The sequence below is a fragment of the Kogia breviceps genome, chromosome 2, assembly GCF_026419965.1.
Source record: "Kogia breviceps isolate mKogBre1 chromosome 2, mKogBre1 haplotype 1, whole genome shotgun sequence".
In the NCBI taxonomy this organism is placed as follows: Eukaryota; Metazoa; Chordata; class Mammalia; order Artiodactyla; family Physeteridae; genus Kogia; species Kogia breviceps.
The window spans coordinates 1852583-1876541 of NC_081311.1; the positions used below are offsets into that span (position 1 = coordinate 1852583).

Sequence of the window (23959 nt, forward strand, 5' to 3'; positions counted from 1 at the left end):
GAATTTTGGTACTTGGGCTTTTTCAGCGATGGTTGCTGTCAAATTCTTTTTTTCTCATGTGAAGGGACCACACTTTCTTATTTCTTTGTATGCCTTGTAGTTTTTTATTGAGATCCGGACTTTCTGAGTGTGATGTTACGGCAACCCTGGAAATGTGATTCTCCTCGAGGATTTCTGCTGTCTGCTTGTTGAGGGTTGGAGCCGTCTATTTGTGACTTTTCCAAACTAGTTTGTTAAAATATTTATTTATTTATGTGGCTGCACTGGGTCTTAGTTGGGGCATGCGGGCTGGGTTCCCTGATCATGGATCGAAGCCGGACCCCCTGCATTGGGAGTGCAGAGTCTTTAGCCACTGGCCACCAGGGAAGTCCCTCCAAACTAGTTTCTATGTGTGTATTCCTTGTCACTTTCCGTCCCCAAACGGGAGTTTCTGTTCCTTTATCTCTGAGGTTAGCTGAAGGACAGCAGCCTCTCCCCCCAGCCTGCACTGCCCTTGATGTTGAAGCTTCCAGAGTTCTCAAATGCTTGACTCCAGTCACTTTTCCAGTTCAGCAGCTGTTTTGGTGGAGGGACGGACCCGAGAGTCCCCTATTCCACCGTTTTTCCTGATGTTCCTTTGGTCTCGTATTTTTAAAGGCAGTCAAAGTTGTGTTTTCCTTTATGACTTCTGAATTTTGAATCTTGATCAGGCAACTTCACTCATGATAGAATTCTTCAAAATGAACAAAAACAGTCTAGAAAATAACCAACGTCTTTATAGTTGTGTGACCTCATTTAAAAACATGATTTCTTCAGTTTTGCTGTCTTGCCTCTGGTCTCCCCGAGTGTGTTCTGTGCGGGGTGTGGGGAAGGGCTGCCTCGTCTACACCTCATTAAACGTCTCCAAGATGAGGCCTCTGCATATCCGCCTGAAGGACAAGCAGACAGACACAACCCTCTCCTCCTTCAAAACGCAGCCAGAGCCAGTGGGGACCAGGAGGGGTATAGTAAGGGAGGGTCCCAGCTCCTGCGTGGAGGGGTGTTGGTGGATCTGGAGGCTGAGACGGGCGAGTGGAGCGAGGGTAGATCCAGGTTGAATGTGCTGAGACGAGGGGCCCGTGGGACGCGGAGGTGGAGAGCCGGGCACGAGCAGGGGAGGTAAGCGTGCCTTCTGGGGCCGCAGCAGAGAGGCGATTGAGTGTCGGAGCCACGTATGGGCGCGTGGGGAGAGAGCGCGGGAGCGCAGAAGAAAGCCCGTCCCCACCCCGTCGGCTCGGTCACCGCAGAGGTCTCTCTCTAGACCACTGGTTCTCATCAGGGGCAGGGGCTGGGGTGAGGCTCCGTCCCTTGGGGGACACGTGGCATTTACTGGAGACATCTGTGGTTGTCAGTAGTGGGAGGGGCGCCGGGCGTCTGGGGGTCAGAGACCAGGAATGCCGCTCAACACCCTACGGTGCACGGGACGCCCCGTCATCCAGCCCCACACGTGTCACCGGAGCCAAGTGGGGGAGGGCCCCGCCGGAGAGCCCTGAAGGGCCCACCTGGGCTTGGGCTCTCGCCGAGGGAGCGCTCGCTGGTCCCACAGTGCTGTACTGGGCAGGACCCGCTGTGGACGGGCCGTCGGTGGGAAGAGGCCACCAGAACCCAGCCCTCTCGGCTCGCTGCCACCCACACTGTGCACCGAAAGCAAAGCTGAGGGTAGATGGGGGCGTTGGGGCTGGAGCAGGAGGCGTTACAGGGATTTCAAACAGCGCGCGTGGAGAATCGTCAGCTTGTATGAAGAGAAAAGATGTGGAGGGCTTCGCGGTCGTGCAAATTCGTATTTTTTCCCGTAAGCTACACATTCGCTATGAGCTCATTCCAGAGCCTCCTCGGGAAGGACGTGGGTTCAAGCAGTCCCGGGGGACGGGGGCAGCGGGCGAGGGCATGGGGCACGCACTGCAGAGCCTAGAACCCTGCACCTGTGCCCACACAGGACGTGGTTATGAGAAAGTGGCTGCTTGGGGGTGACGGGCGCAGAGTAAAAAGCAGGCAAGGAGGCAGTTGTGATGCCAGGGAGTGTTTGGACATCATTCAACCTGTCGGCACCGGAACAGTGATGCTCTAGAACCATCTTTACACTCATTTTTCCTCTTTCCTTTTGGAGGCAGGTATGAAACACCGAAGCACCTTTTCACTTTTTCATTCTGAAAGCTCATCAAACATTTATAGGGCCAACCTCTTCAGGATGTAAGTAGGGGACCCGACTTCAAAATCAATTTAGCTTCTAGAAAGCAGAGATGTAGACAGCAGTGGTGGGCACGCCGCCTGCAGGAGACAAAGCGGGTCGTTCGTTGCAGGAGACAAAGCGGGTCGTTCGTTGCAGGAGACAAAGCGGGGAGTCCGGGTGTGTGGTTCAAGCATAAGAACGTGAAGGCAGTGTGGCTGTAGCAGGGCTGGTCCAGGGCCTAAGTCCTGTGAGGGGTGGGGTCAGGTGGGCGCCCCTTCCTCCTCCAGCCCTTCTGGAAGGTCCAGCAACCTCTACACAGCCAGCAGCTAGAGATGACTTCTCTGCACCAAAGCACGTCAGATTCCTCTTCTGCGGAAGCGTGAAAGGAGTTCACCCTGAGAGCGTAGTTACAGGATTTGAGGTCCATCTTTAAGGGAAAAGGCTGTTTTCTTAATTTCAAGATGAGTCTGCTTGAAAGTGGTGCTTCCCAACGGTTTGTCAAAGCCAGCAGCTCCGTGTTAACAGGTGAACTTGTCTTTCTTTCAGCCAAGCCCGGCGATGGATCAAGTTCGGCAGATGGCAGTGAAGACCCACATGTGAAAACCAAGAGGAACCGGTAGGTGGCCGCGTCCTTTCCGGTGCGTCTCTCTTCGAGGGGTGATTAGGTGGTGGAGAAAGAAAAGGGATCGCTTTGACTCTATTGACTGAGCCAAGAATGGATCCAACCCCTAAACAGAGGGCGGGAGGTCCCAGGTCTGTCTTAGCAGAACCTGCTCTGGGTGCCCCGGGTCTACGCTGGATGTCGTCTCCCCTCCCCTGGCCTCCCCGGGGCCACGTTCACCGCCAGCCTTGCTTTGGGGGCCCTGAGGAGCGGACAGAGCGCCGAGGTGAAGGTGGTGCTGTGCGCTGGGTGAGCGGTGGGCTGTGCGCCTGGCAGCCCCTGGGTTGGAGGTCCGGCTCTGTGTCTTGCTCGCTTAGTGACTTTGGGCAAAGTAATTTCACTCCCACGTCCGACTTCTCATCTGCAATGTGGGTGACGCCCTAGTGAGCTGTTGCCCGTGTGACTTCCTGTGGCACCAGGAGAATAAGTTCTCCATCCACCAAGTTTGCTTGTTATGACTTGGTTGTGGCCACGGCACAGGCGGGAGGGAAATCCGCCCTTCCTTTCAAGCCGGGGGCGGGGAATGGATGTTCCCGCTTTGGCCCTCCTGGAAGGCCCGGTCTGGGGTCCCTTTCCTACTGAGTTCTACGTAAAGGGATAAAATTCGGCGTCTGTGTGTCCAAGTTCCCGGAAGGGGGAGGTGGGAGGCACGAGGCAGGGAAGGATGAAGGCGAATCTAAAAAGGACCCACGAGGCCACTTCCTGGGCCAACGTGGTTCCGACGTCCCGGCGGGAATGGCCCTCTTTCCAGCCTAGCAGTGCATTCAGTCCTGTACCGGGTGCCCATTTATCAGCCCCCATCGTGGGACACCCCAGGCCTGCGGCAGGAGTCCCTGAGCAGCTGTCAGGATGTTTGCACTGTGCGTGTTTTCTCTTTAAAAAAATGTGCCTTAGAAGAAGTACTTGTGCAGTAACAGATGTTCGCAGTGATGAAGGAAAATGCAATCTTGACTCAGAACCTGTGCCCGTTCTCACCTCTTCCATCCTTGCCCTGTGGCTTCCTGGTGTAAGACGGTGGGAGAGGAAGGGAGAGAGGAAGTGGAGGCAGGGCTGGCAGCCAGGCGTCAGGGTGCCTGTGGAGACACAAGCCTACAGAATTAGTCCTAAGTGCGTACATTATTCCTTTTATTTCAACACCTTTGGCCTTTTTCCACTGTGCACCCCTCACAAAACTATTTCGCTGACCAGGGCCCAGGTATACTGTCATTTTAACTGGTACCAAGCAGACACCACAGAACTTTCTGGAAACAATGCAGGGAAGGGTAAGCAGTATCCTTCCCAAGACAGGAAGGCAGTCTGGGTGGAGGGTGGGTTCTCCTTCCGCGGGTGAAGGAGACCAGGGGCAGCAGTTTGGCGGGACCGGGGGCTCCCTGCGGCGCTGGAGCAAGGCACCTCCCACCCAATCGCCCAGGCCTCTCTTTTCCTGCTCCCCCATATCCTCTGCTTAGACAGTCACTTTTGGGGTCAAAGGACACTTGCGTGGGCCACAGAGGATGGACACCAGTTGTCTTCATTGGGCACCAAGGGCTCCAGGAAAGGAAATCAAGCATCATCTCTTTATTGTTATGTTCATACCCTGGTTGTCAGCTAAGCCAGTCTCTGTGATCTTTGGATAAATGTGTATAATTTTAAAAACAAGATGAGCTCCCTGAGGCACAAGAGAAACAGCAATCTAGCCATTACCGGATGCATTTTGAACTCGTGCAGGAGGGAGGTCTCAGCTAGCTCCAAAGGAGTGGGGAGGTCTGCCTCTATCACCCAGTTGTATTCGTTTTCCCGTGGGACTGGCCCCAAACTCTGAACACTTGGCATTTAAATAATGTCCAAGCATTAGTCTCGGTTTCCATCACCTGAAAGACTTCTTCCATGACTCAGCGCTGACTCTGAAACCAACACGGGTGTTTGCACGAAGCTTTTGGCCATCATATGATTCCGAGCCCCCTCGGCCCTCAGGTGCCCAGGCATCTGGCTCCCGCCATGGTCCAGGCCTCGGTCCCTGGGTCCCTGGGTCACTCTGTTCTGCCACTGAGACCCAGGAGGGAAAGGTTTCAGCGGAAGTTGGGGGGCCGCACTCAGGGTCTGGAATGTTCCGTGAGTCCTGGTCGCTCACTTCCGAGCCGCCTTGCAAACTGCGCCCCCTCCAGGGGAAGCTTCACCCTCGTGCGGCTTTTTCCAAAGCTTCCTCCCAGCCTGGGCCTGCGCGCCGCTTGCTCAGAGCTCTTCGCTCGGGTGCCTGGACGCCAGCATCATCTTGGCATTTCTGTCCTTTGGGGGAAGGCTGTTGTCAGTAAAGCCCAAGGACTCCTCAAGCTTCCAGCTGCTTCTGGGCACTTGTACTTAGGAGACGCTGCAAAACTAGTAAGAGGCCAGGCTCCAGAGAACCTGCCAAAATCGGTCCATTTTGACCTTCCCTTTCGTATACATAGTGCGATTTTTGACATCAAAAAGCACTTAAATGCTTCTGCAAATTATGAGCCTTCAGCAGCCATACCCTGGCCTCGAAACTACAAGGCCCATCCTGGACGCTGCTCTATGCTCCCTGCATCTTTTTCACACCCTGGCCCAGTTCATATACATTTTGAACATTCTTAACACAGATGGGATAAATCAGTTGTGCACATGATTCAGGTCCAAATGATAACTTTTCCTAGAATTCCCTGGGAAGAGAAATATGTCACAATGACAAACTTTCAAATTACCCAGATACTTTCAACTGCCTGGTAAGCGCTGTTTCAGGTGGCTCGTTATTTACTGTTTAATGGCACGTGTTTGTGATACACGGTAGCGTGTCTTCCCTGGGACCGGAAAATTGATTGTTTGCATCTCCCCTCTGTGTGCAGCGCCCAGGGGTTCGGCTGGTTTCTGACGTGTTGGTTGTTTATAGTTTAGACCTGCTTTCCAAATGTGCTGTCCACTTAAAGAATTTAAAATTTATTTCAAATCATTGAGTTGAATTATTTGAAGGATTCAGCAAAAGTATGTCATTTGGTTTAAAAGTCAGAGTGAAATTATCACTCTCTACAAAACCCGTTAGTAAAGGAACTGTCAGTGGTACATACGGCTTCCAGCCCCTTCGCGAGGTGCCAGATTTTGCCAGTTGCTGAGCTAGGGGATTCCAGCTAAACTAGTGGCTTTCTGTAGCGTGACAGGGTGCGGTTACTTTTTTGAGTTTTTAACGATCATCGGCCCCACGGCTTTGGAAACGTATTTATGTTTCTGGGCCATTTGGTACAGAAGCCTTTTACGGTAAGTGACCAAAAGAAATCTCTTGGCTTGGAACATTGTTCATTGTGGTAGCTCATAAACTTTGGGGAAATCCCGTTGATGGCCTTGTAAGTGGTAAAGTTGACCTTCTACAGTAGGTGCTTCCGTGGAGTCACCTACAGCCATGGCTGGAGACACAAGAGCGTGGAATTAGCAAGAAGTGCCCTCGTGGCACTTTTCTGCTTTCCCCAGATATGCCCTCCATTACTCTCCTCTTGACAAACCAAGGTGACCAAGTCACACTGAAAGCACGTCCCCTGGACCAGGCTGCATCTTTAAGGACTTGGGGACAGCCTGAGGAGGTAGTCCCCAGCCCCCGTGCCCATCTGTGACCCCGAGGTGCCCTCACAGAGCTGTGCAGCTATGATCCACCCGCCTGCGGTTCTGCATCCCACTGGGGGCCACCTGGGCCAAGGGGCGTCTGTCTAGGACAAAAAGAGAATACCACCATCCAAAAGACAGGGCAAGACCAAACAATCCCGCGTCTGGAGCTTTTGTAGCCACCACCCCTGAGCCTGTCCCCAGATCAAGCTCACACCTAGAGAGAGTCACCTGCGAGAGAGGAAAGGAAACGCTCTTTTCACAGTCAGACAGCTGCTGCCCCTGGCCGCGGCGCAAAGGCAAAGGATGGTCAGTGAGTGTGGGCGGCAAGGAGGGGCCAGCATTGCTGCACCCTGTCCTCACGTGAACTGTGAAACCAGCTCTTTCACTCCCATACACATGATTTCCAGAATCCCAGAAAAATCAGCTATTGAGAAAGTAAGAGTGTGGCTCCTCTGAGATTTTATAAGGTAATGCTAGAAAGTATGTGAGTCCAAATTAAGATTGCTATAAAATGACATCTGTGATGTGTCCCAAGATAACAAGAGAACGATCTACACTCCAGTGCCAGTGCTGGAGTCTGGATTTCTTCCTAAGATGGGGCAGTGTGCGTCTCTTTGTGGCCTTGGACATGCATGGAAAATGAATTATTAACATCCATTTGCCCTGTAAGTTAGTCTCTGTACATAGTTCATGATTCTAGTTTCTATAGAAACCTGCGGTTTTGTAAACCGTACGGAGTCCGTGCCCTGTGGCATTAGGGCATCCAACCTGGGATGGATGCCTCACTGACACCTGCCCCTGAGAACACTGTGTGCACCGTCATTTGTCGTGGGATTTTAATTTGTCCTTCCACACTGAAGCATAAATTTTACCTGGCATTTATTTTCTCTCCAAGGAAGGATTATAAAACATGAATTTCTGAGAAGGGAGACCAGATGTCAACATTAATCCTGAGACCTGTGCATCACACCCTCGTGTACGATGGCACGTGTTGTCTCCTAGAGTTTGGGTGAAGAGGCCAAGTTCTCTTTCCAGTTTCCATGAAACTTGTCACCACATGGAGATAAATCTGAAATCGGACCACCAGGAGGCCAACCTAGAATTGGTTCTAGAGCCCCTGACCTTACAGCGTCTTCATTGGTTCTTTTTCAGACAAGTCAGCCTGCCTTTCACTGCCTTTGGCCCCGTTGTTCAGTAGCACTTGGCCTTCAGCTGTTATCCCGTATCACGTGTCCTCACAATATATCAATACGAAGGTGACCTGGCCGGGAGATCCTGGGGCCCTTGCTTGCTGGCGGCAGGCACCTGACCTCTGAGATGAATCCATCATAGGTCTGTCCTCCCTTGCATGAGGGAGGGGCCTGTTGTAGAATCTTCTTCTTTGAGGCTTCGTTCAGCAGTTGAGAGCATGCCCAAGTGTCCAGCATTTGCTGGGGGCCTGGGGGCCTTCCCAGCCCCCAACGACCATCTAATCCAACACGGTGCCCACCCACAGGCAGGTCTTTCCCCTGCCCACTCCCAGATGGAAAGACAGGAGACCTTGTTTCGTCTCCAACCCTGAGTTTCTGACCAGTGATTTATCAGATGCTAAGTGCCTGCTGCATGCAGTGTATTGTATGCCACGTTCCCAGTCTGGTCCAGACGGACACATCTGGGAGCTTCCCAAGGCCCCCTTCTCCCTGGTGGGATGGAGACCTTCGGGAACGGTGAGGCTCACGTCGCCTGCCAGCTGATTGCGGAAGAAGGAGGCCTGGCCCTTCCATGCAAGGTCATGGCCCCGGGAAGGCAGGCAAGGCAGACAGAGGAAAAAATAAACGACCGCATTCCCAGATCATAACTAATCCTGCCTCTCCCCCATCTACCACGTCCTCTCTCTCGGACAAGCGTTGAACACGGGTCTATTGCCACCCATCGTGGGGGGGGGGGGGGTTGGGGCGAGGGACCAGGGGACACAGGTCAGTTAGATGACATTCCGTGCCCCTAGATGCTCTAGCCCAGGAGAAAGGGTGCCTGAATGGCGTGTCAGGCGATCCCAGTGAGATGCGCTCTTCCTGGCGAGAGCGCTGGGATGCAGTACCCCGGGAATCGCACCGTCCCCTTGGCTAGAAGCACCTTGCTGCCGGCTCGCAGCTGCAGAAACATCTCTGTCTCCTGTCCCGTGTCCCACCATGTCCCCGCTCCCCTTTCTGGCCCTTTCTTTGTGAACTGACAATCTGGTGATCTCATGAGAACGTGGCTGAGCTGTAGCCCCTCCCCCTGGGCACGGGACCTTCTGCCACCCCCGCACTGGGGCCGGGCCCGCTGCCTGATTCCCATGCCTCCCTGGGCCCCCGGCTTCTCCTTAGGGGCTCTGGGTGGACAGGCCTGGGTCTCTGCATGTTTGGAGCAGTAGCTGCTGTTTGACTTGAGTTCCTGCCCTGGGCAGGGACGGCCCAGGGGTCAGGGGTCAGGGGTCAGGTCTCTGAGATGCCCCTCGACGCCGGAGCTATGGCATCCGACCAGTGCTGTATCCGTGATAGAGCAGTCCGGGGACTTCGACTAGGCCGTGGGGACATCAGGCAATCGGGGAGGTGACGTGTCAGTTGAGTCTTAAATATGAGTAGGTTTTTGACAGATTTCTCAAGGGAGCCGAGGACTCTAGGAAGAGGGCCCTGGAGGAGATGTGCCTCCTTTTGCCGACGGCGGGTCTGTCTTCAGCAATCCTGCCGTGTAATCGAGTTAATCCTTATTTATCTTGTGATTATGGTTCGCCAGAGGTTTGTTGCACCTCATCGCAGGGACACAGAGAGACATCGCCAGGCGGGGAGTACATCTCACATCGACCCGCCGTCCTCTTCCCAAGACTGGCTGTCAAGAATCTCCATCAAATCTGAATGAGATCCTTGCCGGGTAGAGTAATCTTGGTTGTAGGTTTTTCCTTTTCATCACTTTAAATATGTCCTGCCACTCCCTTCTGGCTTGCAGAGTTTCTGCTGAAAGATCAGCTGTTAACCTTATGGGGATTCCCTTGTATGTTATTTGCTGTTTTTCCCTTGCTGCTTTTAATATATTTCTTTGTATTTAATTTTTGATAGTTTGATTAATATGTGTCTTGGCATGTTTCTCCTTGGATTTATCCTGTATGGGCCTCTCTGTGCTTCCTGGACTTGATTAACTATTTCCTTTCCCATATAAGGGAGGTTTTCAACTATAATCTCTTCAAAATTTTCTCAGTCCCTTTCTTTTTCTCTTCTTCTTCTGGGACCCCTATAATTCGAATGTTGGTGCTTTTAATGTTGTCCCAGAGGTCTCTGAGACTGTCCTCAATTCTTTTCATTCTTTTTTCTTTCTTCTGCTCTGCAGTAGTTATTTCCACTATTTTATATTCCAGGTCACTTATCCATTCTTCTGCCTCAGTTTTTCTGTTATTGAGCCCTTCTAGAGAATTTTTAATTTCATTTATTGTGTTGTTCATCATTGTTTGTTTGTTCTTTAGTTCTTCCAGGTCCTTGTTAAATGTTTCTTGCATTTTCTCTATTCTATTTCCAAGATTTGGGATCATCTTTACTGTCATTCTGAATTCTTTTTCAGGTAGACTCCCTATTGCCTCTTCATTTGTTAGGTCTGGTGGGTTTTTACCTTGCTCCTTCATCTGCTTTGTGTTTCTCTGTCTTCTCATTTTGCTTGACTTATTGTGTTTGGGGTCTCCTTTTCACAGGCTGCATGTCCATACTTCCCATTGTTTTTGGTGTCTGCTCCCAGTGGCTAAGGTTGGTTCCGTGGGTTGTGTAGGCTTCCTGGTGGAGGGGACTAGTGACTGTGTTCTGGTGGATGAGGCTGGATCTTGTCTTTCTGGTGGGCAGGTCCACGTCTGGTGGTGTGTTTTGGGGTGTCTGTGACCTTATTATGATTTTAGGCAGCCTCTCTGCTAATGGGTGGGGTTGTGTTCCTGTCTTGCTTGTTGTTTGGCATAGGGTATCCAGCACTGTAGCTTGCTGGGAGCTGGGTCTTGGCATTGAGATGGAGATCTCTGGGAGATTTTTGCCATTTATTATTACGTGGAGCTGGGAGGTCTCTGGTGGACCAATGTCCTGAACTTGGCTCTCCCACCTCAGAGGCACAGCCCTGACGCCTCCTGGCTGGAGCACCAAGAGCCTGTCATCCACACGGCTCAGAATAAAGGGGAGAAAAAAAGAAAGAAAAAGATAAAATAAAATTAAATTAAACAAATAAAATAAAATGCAATGAAATAAAGTTATTAAAATAAAAATTATTTTTTAAAAAATTAACAAGTAATACAAAAAGAAAGAAAGAAGAAAGCGACTATACCAAAAAACAAATCCACCAATGACAACAAACGCTAAAAACTATACTAAAAAAAAGCAAAAAAAAAATGGATAGACAGAACCCTAGGACAAATGGTAAAAGCAAATACATACAGACAAAATCACCTACAGAAACGTATACACATACACTCACAAAAAGAGAAAAAGGGAAAAATATATATATATCCTTGCTCCCAAAGTCCACCTCCTCATTTTGGGATGATTCGTTGTCTATTCAGGTTTTCCACAGATGCAGGTACATCAAGTTGATTGTGGAGATTTAATCCGCTGCTTCTGAGGCTGCTGGGAGAGATTTCCCTTTCTCTTCTTTGTTCAAACAGCTCCCGGGGTTCAGCTTCAGATCGGGCCCCGCCTCTGCGTGTATGTCGCCTGAGGGCATCTGTTCTTCGCTCAGACAGGACGCGGTTAAAGGAGCAGCTGATTTGGGGGCTCTGGCTCACTCAGGCCAGGGGAGGGAGAGGTACAGATGCAGGGCGAGCCTACGGCAGCAGAGGCCAGTGTGACATTGCACCAGCCTGAGGCGCGCCACGCATTCTCCCGGGGAAGCTGTCCCTGGATCCCGGGACCCCGGCAGTGGCGGGCTGCACAGGCTCCCGGGAGGGGCGGTGTGGACAGTGAACTGTGCTCGCACACAGGCTTCTTGGTGGCGGCAGCAGCAGCCTTAGCGTCTCATGCCCGTCTCTGGGGTCCGTGCTGATCGCCACGGCTCGCGCCGATCTCTGGAGCTCCTTTAAGCGGCGCGCTTAATCCCCTCTCCTCGCGCACCAGGAAGCAAAGAGGGAAGAAAAGGTCTCTTGCCTCTTCGGCAGCTCCAGACATTTTCCCGGACTCCCTCCCGGCCAGCCGTGGTGCACTAGCCCCCCTCAGGCTGTGTTCGCGCCGCCAACCCCAGTCCTCTCCCTGGGATCCGACTGAAGCCCGAGCCTCAGCTCCCAGCCCCGCCTGCCCCGGTGGGTGAGCAGACGAGCCTCTCGGGCTGGTGAGTGCCGGTCGGCACCGATCCTCTGCGGGAATCTCTCCGCTTTGCCCTCCGCACCCTGTGGCTGCGCTCTCCTCCGCGGCTCCGAAGCTCCCCCCGCCCCGCCACCCGCAGTCTCCGCCCGCGACGGGGCTCCTAGTGTGTGGGAACCTTTCCTCCTTCACGGCTCCCTCCCACTGGTGCAGGGCCCGTCCCTGTTCTTTGTCTCTGTTTTTTCCTTTTTCTTTTGCCCTGCCCAGGTACCTGGGGAGTTTCTTGCCTTTGGGGAGGTCTGAGCTCTTCTGCCAGCGTTTGGTGGGTGTTCTGTAGGAGAAGTTCCACGTGTAGATGTATTTCTGATGTCTCTGTGGGGAGGAAGGCGATCTCCGCGTCTCACTCTTCCGCCATCTTGAAGCTCCTCCCAGAATTTACTTTTTGTACCAAAATTTTTCAGCCATAAGAATGGTCCTGGGGGGGGGGCAGGGCTAGGCCGGGAGGAGGCCCCGCAGAGGGGTCTGGGTGTCTAAGAATATTGAAAATATATTTAGCAAGTTTTCATTTACTTTTGATTAATTCTAAATGAACCGATAGCTTTGCAGTCCGGAAGGAGCCCAGTGGTTCTGAACACAATATTTTGTGGAATAAACTGTAATCTGTGATCATTGCCGCACTCACAACATTCCTATTAATCTTATTTCAAGTTACAACAATGCGACGCTTGTTTCCACACTTCTATTTTTAACTAATGAAAATTTATTACAAAGAAATCCTAATTATACCCTGTGGAGTGTGATTCAATGGCAAATCCACTGGTAATTTTCTTTTTTCAAAATTCCACATAATTGCATAAGAAGCGAAGAATGTAAGTTCTCCTGCAATAGTTGGTCTATAAATAAGATTCCCTAATGGGCCGAGCAAGCAGGTTTTTTTTCTTTGCACATTTTGTATGAGGTTTGACTAATCCACATTATAACCCTGATGCATGAAAACCCTTGTTAGACGTAGCACACGGTATATACCACGTTCTCATCACGTCCCCAAATCGGTAACCTGCATATTTTCACAGCACCCTGGACAGAGGTGGAAAAGCTGCAGATTTGGTGGGCGTCAGGAGGTGGGGCTGCCCTGGTTGAGCCGTTAAGTGACTGTATGACCTGAAGCGTCCGTCTCCTTCTCCCGAAATGCGGGAGTGCAGATGTGCCCAGACCATCCTGTGCACCTCTGTGCCTATATGTGCCGGAGCACCTTCCCAGTGGTGACAACCACAGATTCCTCCAGACACTGCCAAAGTCCCCCAGGAACAAACCACCCGGGCCAGAGCCCTGATCTGGACCTGTATCAGAAAACCCGGATGTATGTGGCGTGAGCGCCTTCAACCCTGCAATTCCCGGGTTGAGGCTGGTTTTGCAAAGAGCGAGGGAAGCGCCAGGCTTTTGAAGTGTGTGTGCCCTGCTGTTCTGGACCTCCAAGCACCTAGGACGCTGTCCCGGATGCAGGAGACACTAAGTCCCGGTGCTTCCCAGCGGGCTGCTCTTGAGGTTTGACATCCTCACTTGACCCGGGCGCATATCAGAAAGGTGACCTCAGGATCAGCTTTGCACCAGCCTGTTGAAGTCACTGCCCGAGGGCCCTGGTCCTCGGGGGCAGGGCTAGGCCGGGAGCAGGGGGTGTCTAAGCAGGGCTGCTCTCTAGGCGGCGGAGGTCCAGTCTGTGCATCATGGCTGAGAACAGGCGGCCTGGGAGGAGACCGGGGGTGGGGCTGGGGCTGCGCAGACCCCGCTCGCAGGTTGGGGAACAGGAGGCACCAGGCGTGGGGGGAACCGCGTCTGCATTTGGCCGGATGATTTCTTCCGGCAGCAAACGTCAAGGTGCTTTTGAAGGAGGTTTCCAGATGCCTTCTGAAGAAGGTGTAGAACCATAAAGAGATCTATCAAACGGCCAGTTAAATAAAATGATGCAGGTTGCCGAGCTGGTGCTTCGTAAAAGCAGCCTCTCTCCTTCCTCCCAGCCACCCTGCCTGGCCCCCGCCCTGGGCCCACGCTGGGCCCACGCTGGGCCCTCCTCCTCCTCCCGGACCCTTGTGTCCGGGCCGTGGCTGTGGCCACCCCTGAGGAGCGGGACGGACCGTCTCTGGGCGCACGCTGCCCAGCTGTCCCCGTCCCTGCCCAGATCGCCCAGGTGGCACCCCGTCTCCCCACGGTCACTGAAATCTCCCTCGCAGGTTAGACGTCGGGACAGTGTTTTCTGTCCCCTGAGTGTGGACAGAATAGTCTCCCCATAAATGTCTAACGTGCATTTATCAGAAACGAGACCGTATCTAAAAACAAAAGCGGAACCAGGTTGAAGCTCCACCTCTTGGTTCCAGTGACAGGCTCGCTCCGTTCCCTCGGGTGACGACCGGTCTCTGGCGGCGAAACGGTGAGGGACTCCCAGCCTCCTTCCTGGTGGCCCAGCGAGGTGCCCTCGGCCCTCGGGCTCCCACCGCCGGCTCGCCTCCCCTCCCGAGAGTGGCCATCCTGTTAGGGCTTCAGTCTCAGCTTTCCGCCCCAAAGGCAGCAAAGCTGTTTGCATCCCAAGAGCAAAATCTCTGCTTTGCTGGGCTGACTGTTCCAGGCTTTGCAATGTGTCCAAAGAACCTTTGCCCCTTACAGGGTTACCCAGAGGGTTTTGAAAGCTTGCAGTGAGAAGCAGTTGGGTCTCCAGGGTCACGTTTGACTCTCTGTGTCTTGTGCCCTGAAGGACGGAAGGCCATGTGAGTCCCGGTCGCGAGGAGGCGGAGAGAAAAGACGCGGGTGCCAAGACGCCGCCGCCCCAGATCCTTCCGCCTCTGGAGGAGCGGGTGACCCGCTTCCGAGACATGCTCCTGGAGAGAGGGGTAAGGACGTCACATGACAGCGCCCCTCAGTGGGAGTGGCTGAGCTACTGTCCCCCAGCCCAAGACCCCTCCCCTTCCTCGCCGAGCCCGCAATCACTGCCGGACATTCAGGGGCCACGTGGTGTGAGGCCCAAGCAAAGGAAACTGGATCCTGCTTCCTGTGTCCTAAAAGGGAAAGGAGGCTTTGAAGGGTGTGATGCATCGCGGGGTACTGTCGCCACCTGTCCAAGGAAGTGGCTGAGAGGTGAACAGGTGTGGGTCACCTGGAAGGGCCAGTCCCTGGGGCCGTGTGGAGAACTGATTGGTCTGTGTTTATGGCCTTCCTGCTGGAGCCCTGCTGGCTTTCCGGGGTCCACACCCCCAGAGGGACGGGCCCTCCTCTTCACCTGGGGAGGGACTCGTACACCTCTGGATCAACCCAACGGTTTTCGTACACCTGGGATGTCTTAATTGCAGTTGACTTCTGAATCTCATTTTGAATTGAGGAGGAGAAAACAGTTTATAATTGAATCTCCTTGCAATGACTTTTAGTTCCTGTCTTGGCTTTAGGGTGTAAAATGAGCCCGATACAATAGTTTAGCCCAGTTGGATTTCTTCATAAAATGAGACCGAACGCGAAGGCAGTAATAAGAACCGGTGTGTAATGATAATTATAATGAACACTGTAAATGGCCTTGGGGATTCAAAAGCAAATTCCCTCTGCAGTCAGCACCCACCCAAGGCTGCTTCCTGCGCGGCCTCTCCCAGAGCAGGTGCAGCTGGGAACTGGGGGGCGGGGGGCGGCCCGGGGAGACCGCCTCTCTCCCAGAGCAGGGGGTCTGAGCCGCGCTGGCATCTGGGCAGGGTGAGGCCCTGGGGCCACAGGGAAACTTAAATGGTGCCAGCGCTTAAGAATTAGGAGTAAGAAGGAGATTATCTCAGGCACCTTCCGTGGGAGACCTCTTTTCCTCTGCACCATGAATTTTAATGCATGCATTGCTCTAACTACCTAGAGACTCACTCAAAAATAAAATACAGCCCTTGGCGCAAGGACCTGGAAGGAAAAGTAGGCTTGTGAGCTTAAAACTGCAGTGCGGGCTTCCCTGGTGGCACAGTGGTTGAGAGTCCGCCTGCCGATGCAGGGGACACGGGTTTGTGCCCCGGTCTGGGAGGATCCCACATGCCGCGGAGCGGCTGGGCCCGTGAGCCATGGCCACTGAGCCTACGCGTCCGGAGCCTGTGCTCCGCAACGGGAGAGGCCACAACAGTGAGAGGCCCGCGTACCGCAAAAAAAAAAAAAAAAACTGCAGTGCAATGGATTAAGCCTGTGTTCACATATATGCCGAGTAACCCCGAAGTGCAAAATGGGGAGGCCATGCACACACACACGCACTGGAGTGGTCCCTGGTGTAGACGGAGGACGCGTTTTTGTAAAAAGACATCATTTTAAAAACTATATTTACGAGGCTAAAATTTTATTTTTAACAAAAGACTCCCTCCCCATGCAACTTTCCTTTTTTTTTTCTTTTTACCAAGACATAGAGATAATTTGATTAAACAAATCCTACAGGATGAAATAGCCTTGAAACAACTGACTCTCTTGTGAGAGGTGCGTCTCTGTGTGTGTGTATGTGTGTGTGTGCGCCTGTGAGTGTACATGCTTGTGTGTGTGTGTTTGTGTGGGGGGGTGGCTCCCTGCCCGACCCACCGAAGACTCCGCGTGGCAGTTGGGAAAGGGCCCCGGCCGACCTCTCCCTTCGCCCGTTGCTCGGCCTTCCCACTTCAACAGCAAAGACGGGTGGACAAAGCCAGTGTCACTACCTGGCTAAGGAGGGGAGGCCAGGAACACAGGCCGGAGCTCCGAGCTCGGGCCGTCCAGCCCCTCTGTTCCTACAGCAGAGAGATGGGTCCAGTGCCCGCATGCCCTTCTCCAGCCACCCTGGGAGGATTCTGCCAGCAGGGCTTTGACTCCATTTAGATGTCATCGCTGCCACTCGACGGGGTTGCTTATTCCGAGGCTGTCAGTGTCCTCCTGGTCCTGGAGGCTTGCACCCAGTGTCACCACCGGTCACCGTCCCTGGCGGCCGCCCTCAGCTGTCTCACAGCCCCCCTCACCCAACTTCCACTCTTGGCACGGGGTCCCTTCCCTGGGAGGCCCTCCCTCCCTCACCTCCCTGGCTCCCCAGCTGACAGATGATGCCATACGGCTTCTCTGTGTCCCCTCCACATCTTCGCCAAGTCACCATGCTGGCTCGCAGCTCCTGGAGACGCGGGACTCTCCAGTGCGCCGTCGGGCTCCCAGGGCCTGGCTCCCAGGAGGCACTCAGTGATTTCCCAGGACACCCTTCGTGTCCGAGCTCTGGTCTTGGTGCCCGCGGCCCGCCCAGCACGGATCCCGGAGTGGGCCCATGAGCCTGGATAAGAGGGTTTATCTCCTGGAGCAGCTGCTGTTTCCGTTTCCTTCTCCCCCACTCGTGTGGCCCCAAAGCATCTGCACGACAGGGCTTACGGCATCACTCATGTGAATGTGATAAAGCAGATCCCTCTCCCCTCAGAGCCACTGAGAATAAGATTCTCTTCTGCAAACCCACTGGGAGGGATACTCCTGAGTTTTGCTGCCACACCTCTTCTGATCGCGAGGACAGTGCAGGAATATCCATAATTCCGAGTATCTGAATGGACCCAGCCAGTCTGTCCCAGTGGAATTAACTGGGAGACATGGCCCGTCCTCCGTGAGACGTGATGGCATTGTGAGCCTTTGAGCAACATGTGCAGCCTTCATCTCATCAGTGTCTAAGTTTTCCACCTCTTTGTTCTGGAAACCAACCAGGCCCATCTTACCACCACAGCGTCAGACTAACCCACGTGTGGGAGGTTAGGGCTGCCGGAGACTCTTCCTTCTCCTTCCCAAGGGTGTGAGTCTCTGACTGTATCCCAGTGGCCTCAGCTGAGCAGTTTTACTAAGGAGATTTTCAGCGTGTTCTTGTCTCGTTGAGGTGGGTGATTCCATTCACCCACCCGTTCCACAGGTACTCATGCATGAGCCTCAGCAAAAGCACCCTGGGAACGGGAGGCGCCGACTCCAGTGCCCTGGGTTTTCTCTGGAGAGAGACTGGGGTGAGCCTAGACCCCTATCTTACAAGGGTTTCAGGAGCCCGCGTGCTGCTCCTGAATAGGAGAGGCCAACCTGAATGCACTGCTGGTGTCGTCAAGCAAAGCCAGCATTTATGACTTCTGCGCTTTATAAAGTGCGCCAGCAGCTTTTATGAGTTACTCATGTTCAAGAGGAGTTGACAGCTAAGCCCGTCAGATTTCCAGTTGCTTAAAAAGGAGGCCGAGAAAGGTCACTTTTCTCATAGCTTGGGTGATTAATACGATTTTCTTATTGCATTTGTTCAGGGCTTCAGCTCAGAAACTCATGTGCTTATAGAATGATGGCACGAGGTGTGTGGATTTCTAGTAGCTTAAAAAGGGTATGGTTTGGGGGCTTCCCTGGTGGCGCGGTGGTTGAGAGTCCGCCTGCCGATGCAGGGGACACGGGTTCGTGCCCCAGTCTGGGAGGATCCCACATGCCGTGGAGCGACTGGGCCCGTGAGCCGTGGCCGCTGCGCCTGCGCGTCCGGAGCCTGCGCCCCGCAATGGGAGAGGCCGCAGCAGTGAGAGGCCCGCGTACCACAAAAAAAAAAAAAAAAAAAAAAAAAATGGTATGGTTTGGGGCATTGCATGGGGATTATGGCTTGGGGAAGGGGCCTTCGGTTTTGTGGTTTTGAAATATGTAAGTGGAAGGTTTTGTTTTTGTATTGTTTCACAGTAGGGCTTTCTTTAAACTTTGGCCTATAAAGAGGCAGGATTCATTGAGTAGCAGAGGATTAATTGAACGCTGTCTATTTAGATAAATGCATCCGAGACGTTTTATTGAAGGCGTCTTCCTTCTGCAAAGTATCCCTTGGAAGTGGCTTTCCCAGGTGCCGAGAAAGAAAGACTCTTCCATAACCCTGGACCTGATTCAGGCACTGCAGGGTCCCTCTGCGGGTGACCCCCAGCCAGCTTCCCAGCAGCAGGCAGCCTTGGGGAGACTGCCTGGCACAGTGGCCAGCTCTGCAGCTGAGACCCCTGGACTTGGGTCCAGGTCTGTGTTGAAAATGGAACTCACAGGCCACAGGCCCTCGCCAGCCCAGCCGCAGTGGCCTCTCTCTGCGCTAAGACAGGCGTCCACCAGGAGGTTTTTGGTGCAAAGTCGGTCCAGGTGGAGGAGAGGCTCTTCACCAGGTGTCCTCCCACCATCAGGGAAGCTGCATCTTCTCCCATGTGGCGGGAAGACCCCCTCCCCGGTGGGGGACGTCGGGTGCTCCTTCACTCAGATGCATAAGTGGTGTTGCCTGGAGCTGTAGCGGCACACTCGGGCCAAGACATCTGAGGGAGGGTTTCGGTCACCCTCGGGTGCGGGTACACATCACAGGTGAGATGGCTCTGAAGGTGAGGTGCCTGAGCTGTAGCAGCTCTTGAGTTGTGGACACCTGCAGGGTCTCTTCCACGAGGTGAATCTTTGCTCCTTGGGAAGCTTATCCGCTTCGTGTTCCGATGGCAGCTCTTCAGAGCCTCACCAGGCACGTACAACTAATAAAATAAAATCGTGCTCTCAGAAGAACACATGCTCCTTCTAGGAAAATGACAAAATACAAAGAGTAGAAATAAGAACAAAATCACCTGAAGCCCTACCCCAATTATTATCATCAATGGGTACATTTCCTTCCAGTCTTTCTTTCTAAAAACAGATTTTAAAGAAATAGCAAAAAAATAAACATTTGTATTAAATAGTATAACCAAGATTGAACTGTGGTTGAACATGGCTGAACCAAAGTTTTTTAATATAGTCAATTTCATAAGGCTCAGCCTAACTTATACATTTATATACTGTTTTCTCCTTTTACCCTTTTTTTTTTTTTTTTTTTTTTTTTTTTTTTTTTTTTTTTTTTGCGGTACGCAGGCCTCTCACTGCCGCGGCCTCTCCCGTCGTGGAGCACAGGCTCCAGACGCACAGGCTCAGCGGCCATGGCTCACGGGCCCAGCCGCTCCGCAGCACGTGAGATCCTCCCGGACCGGGGCACGAACTCATGTCCCCCGCATCGGCAGGCGGACTCTCAACCGCTGCGCCACCAGGGAAGCCCTACCCATTTTTAAAATATTACTATAAACCTTTGGAGACATTTTTGATGAGGATATAGTAGTCAATTCACTGTCAGTTCAAAGATCCTATTTTTCATCTATTTAGTTTATTGCCCAGTTTTGCTAGTTTAACTAATACTCTGATGACCATATCGATGCGTTAATGTTGGTTATTTTGTGTGTAGGATTGTTTCCTACACGCTGTCAACATTCGACCTGTATTACCAAATTGTTGTGGAAAAAGTCTTTTTCTTACAATGGGTTCTCCCAGTGGTGTTTGGCTAGCGTGCTCCACCAGCACCGAATAGTAAGAAGTATAAATATTTACTATTTATTATTTTTTGAATCTCCTTCTTCTTTACCTTTGATCTGGGTTTTCTCTTGGTTTCTATGCTGTGGTTTTTCTTTCCTGAATTAACGGCCATGGCCTTCGGCGATTCAGCTCTGTCGATATTACCGTGGTCGCCTCTCTATTAAGTGAGTAGATCGCGGTCTAATCATGAAGATGACCTTGGGGGGGGGGTTGTGGACCACCCACTCTAATGCCTAGAAAGGGCTTATAACTGTCCCTAACGTGAAAGAAAAGTAAGTAAAATTAGCTGAGAAACGGTGGAGTAACAGTGCAAAATTTTATTTATCAATCAAAATACCAAAAAAAGGCGCCAAAATTGGCAAAACACCATGAGCGCTAGAAGTTGAGGGTGGGAACCGGCATGTCCCGGAGTCGGGGGGGCACGCAGCCCCCGTCTCACTTCTGCGTCACCTGTGGCTCCCCGGGCTCCCCTGGGCTCAGGGGAACCTTCCACGTGCCGACCACTCCCCCCTCTCAATTTAGGGACTGAGCATCTCCAGGGCCAGGGAGGGTGGGAGCAGGAGGTAAACCTCCACTTCCCCGCCTTCGGTGGGATGGATTGCAGGCAGATTCCAGCGTGTTCTACATGAGTCTCCACGGTTCCCTGGGGGCACGGCGCCCTGCGGCCCCCAGGGGCCACCTGCCCATTTATGCACCGTCCTCGGCTCTTCTCCCTCCACGTGTCAGCGTCCTGCATGCCCGGCATCACCTCCCCAATGCGCCGCCGTCACCCCAGCTCCCTTCTCGCGGCTGCTTCCAGAGGATCCCAGAGGTGATACCGCCTCCCGTCCAGGATGAGCCAGGAGCAGCCTGCTCGCTTCATCCCGTGCTGTGTCCACCTCAGGCCGCCTTTAATTGTCAGGAGCTCCAGAGCCAGAAATAGAAGACACAGCTGTGCGTTGCAGGAAATTGGATAAAGAGGGTAATGGCGTGAGCGCTAATTACAAGCAACACGCCATCTGTCATCAGCGCAGCCCGCAGGCGGCGTGGAGGACAGAGCAGAGGACCAGAGGATGCTGGGCACATCCTCACACGTGACCCGCAGCGTCAGGGCGGCGGGGTCTGGGCGCCCAGGAGGGGTGGCCCCGCAGGGAGAGGTAGTGGGCAGGGAGGGGCTCGGACGGAGGGAGGTGGTGTTGGGGCGCAGGAGGTGGGGGCTGGAGGTAGAGAAGCCAGGAGGGCAAACTTGGGCAAGTGCACGGAGGGGCCGTGGCCACGGTCTCCGGCCCCTGGAAGCAGAGGGCAGCGGGCTCAGGCTGGAGGGAGATTCAGGGACCCTCTTCAGGGGGCACTGGGCCTCCTGCACGGCTCAGCAGGTCAGGTCCCCCCCGCCAGCGGCCTCGTGCCCCCTCAGAGCTCCCGCACCTGCTTCTCCCCTTCCCAGGTGAGAGAGGCCTTCGCACCTCCCGACTGAGGCCTTGGGCCGTTTCCCTGAGACCGGGAGCGACCAGAGGTGACAGGAAGGGGAGAGAGGATGCCAGCCGAGGGTCCGGCCAGCACGTGCAGGCAGACAGACGGGCAGACGGGTGCCTTCCTCTCGTCCTCCGGCTCCTGGCCTTTTCTGTGACCCAAGCGTTGACAAGCACTGAAAACCGCCTTTGGTTTCGGAGACGAAGCATGCCTGCCTCCTTTGGGTGCCCAGCCCGGGGGCAGGACCCCGAGAGGACGGCCATGGCCCCGTGGCCCCCACAGGCCTTGCGTTATTATCTCGCTTTTTAGCCTTAACCCAGCGCTCTCAGAGCGCGTTACTTTACGGAGTCCCTTTCCCCAGGAGCAACGCGGGACCCACCCCTTGGCCTTCGGAGAGGTTTCCGTGAAGGTGGGGCTGAGGTTGGAGCCGGTGTCATCCGGGGAAGGGTCACCTCGTGGTGGCTTCCGAGAGGGCGTCACCCTGCCGTGCCCCGCGGGTGGAGGCCTCAGGTGCCCGGCGTGGGGACCGTCGGGGACCCTCGCTGGTGGGGGGCGCTCAGGGCCGCTCAGCTGGACAGGACGCTGGGTGGACAGCTGGGGCCAGACCCGAGAGGCCTGGGTGCCGGCCGAGTGGCCGACCCGTCGGTCTGAGGGCTCTTGGAAAGACGGGGGCTGCGGGTCAAGGGAAAATGACGCTGGGGGACGGGGAGCCATCAGGAGGCCACTGTGGTCGTGCAGGCAGGAGATGACCACCACCTCCAAAGGCGACAAGGATGAGGCTGTCATTTTGCTACTTGTGCCGGCACGATTCTTTGGGGTTTTAAGACACGGTTATTTTTCTGGGAGAACCTTGACAACAGCTACGACAGGAAGGGCCTGGTGTTATGTGGCCGCAGGGAGGGTACCGGTGTCTCCCCTCTGATCCACAGCCTCGCTGGAGCTGTCACCTCTCCAGCAGTGACACCTGTAGGTGCAGACAGTGCCACGTGGGATGCCCACGTGTCGGCCAGCCAGGCGGCAGCCGCGGACCACTGCCGGGGGCGGACGCCCGCGGACACTCTCCACTTTACCACGGCAGCGTGCGTCCGGGTCTGCGAACTGCACCCTCTGGCGGTCCACGCCGCTGCTCCTCTCCGGGCCTGTGTTTCAAACCACCAGCCCTGGTGTCTTCTTGTCGTAGACGTAGCAGAGAACACAATTCAGGCCCTGAAGGTGAGTCGGAGGGGAGTCGGCCAGCAGGAGAAGCACACGACTGCAGGAGGCTCGCCTCCAGCACAGCTCCAGGGACCCGCTGCCCATGTCTCCCGATTCCCAGCCCGTAGGGGGTGACGTTCCAGTGGGGGGTTAAAGAAGGATGTGCATGAGTGTTAACCAGAGGCCAGCGGCACTGGGCCAGGGCAGTGTCCAAACACGCTCTCACCGAGACAAGTGACCGTGACCTTCACCCACAGCACGGAGTCGCCTGGTGTCAGCACCCTGAGATGGAATACGTTGCCCACTTCAGGAGATGATGTATACATCACAGAACACGGCCCAGGAAGGGAGACAGAATCACTACACGACACGGTCAGGCTGCAGGGAAGGACGGGACTTCTGCAGGAAAGGGTCCAACATTGGCTGAAGCATTCCACGATCCTGGACCAAATCACATGTAAAATGTCAAAGACTCGGACGCCTCTCAGGCACACGAGGGATTGCGATCTCACTGTTGAGAAGCAAAGGCCACGTGAGAGGCAAGAGCATGCGTTTGTCTTGGGGACCTGCTGTGTGGGCAGAGTTCTAGGGTGGCCCCGAGACTCCCACCCCGGGGCACACATCTTGAATAACCCCCTCCCTTGAGAGTGGGCAGGACTCCGGATAGGATGGGGGGGTCGCCCCCATGTCGGTGTGACACCATATGTTATGTAAGACTGGGTCTCACATATAGAGGTTCTCCCACCGGCGTTAAGGAAGCCGACCTATTGTGGAGGCCCCACCGTGGAGAACTTGCGGACCCCTGGGAGTGGAGAGTGGCTCCCCGCAGGCCTCCAGCAAGAAAGGGGAGGCCTCAGCCCGTGCCCCATGGAGCGAACCTTCCAGACAACGTGACCGTGGGGGCACAGGTCCAGGGAGGCTGGGCTTCCATCAGGAGTGAGTCTCACCGTCGAGGGAACCACAGTCATCGGGGTCCTTCTTTGGGAAGAGTCCGTCCCACGGACAAGGCTGTGTCCACCCGCAAGCGGTGACGGGCCCCGTTTCACACTCGACTGTCCAGACTTCCCTTCTGCTCCGGCCTCTGTCGCAGGTCCCACATGCGGGCTGCCCCTCTGTCCGGAGCTGCCACCCTCCTCAGAACTTCAAGAGCGTCTGTTAGCGTGGCCGTCAGGTTGTGTGGCGACGTCCGTTTTATCACACATCCCAGCAGCAGTGAGCTCACCCAGCACCCGGATCTCCAACAAGAGGGACCAGGGCTTCTTG

At 54.2% G+C, this 23959-nt stretch overlaps 1 protein-coding gene across 1 annotated transcript in view; it reads left to right on the forward strand.

Moving 5' to 3' along the window:
- Positions 1-23959, forward strand: part of TCERG1L (transcription elongation regulator 1 like) — a 184305-nt gene that overhangs the window by 149937 nt on the left and 10409 nt on the right. Inside the window, exons 8-9 of the mRNA XM_059052046.2 lie at positions 2735-2804; positions 14460-14595. Of these exons, the coding sequence (XP_058908029.1) occupies positions 2735-2804; positions 14460-14595 (206 nt within the window). The remainder of the gene's footprint in view (positions 1-2734; positions 2805-14459; positions 14596-23959) is intronic.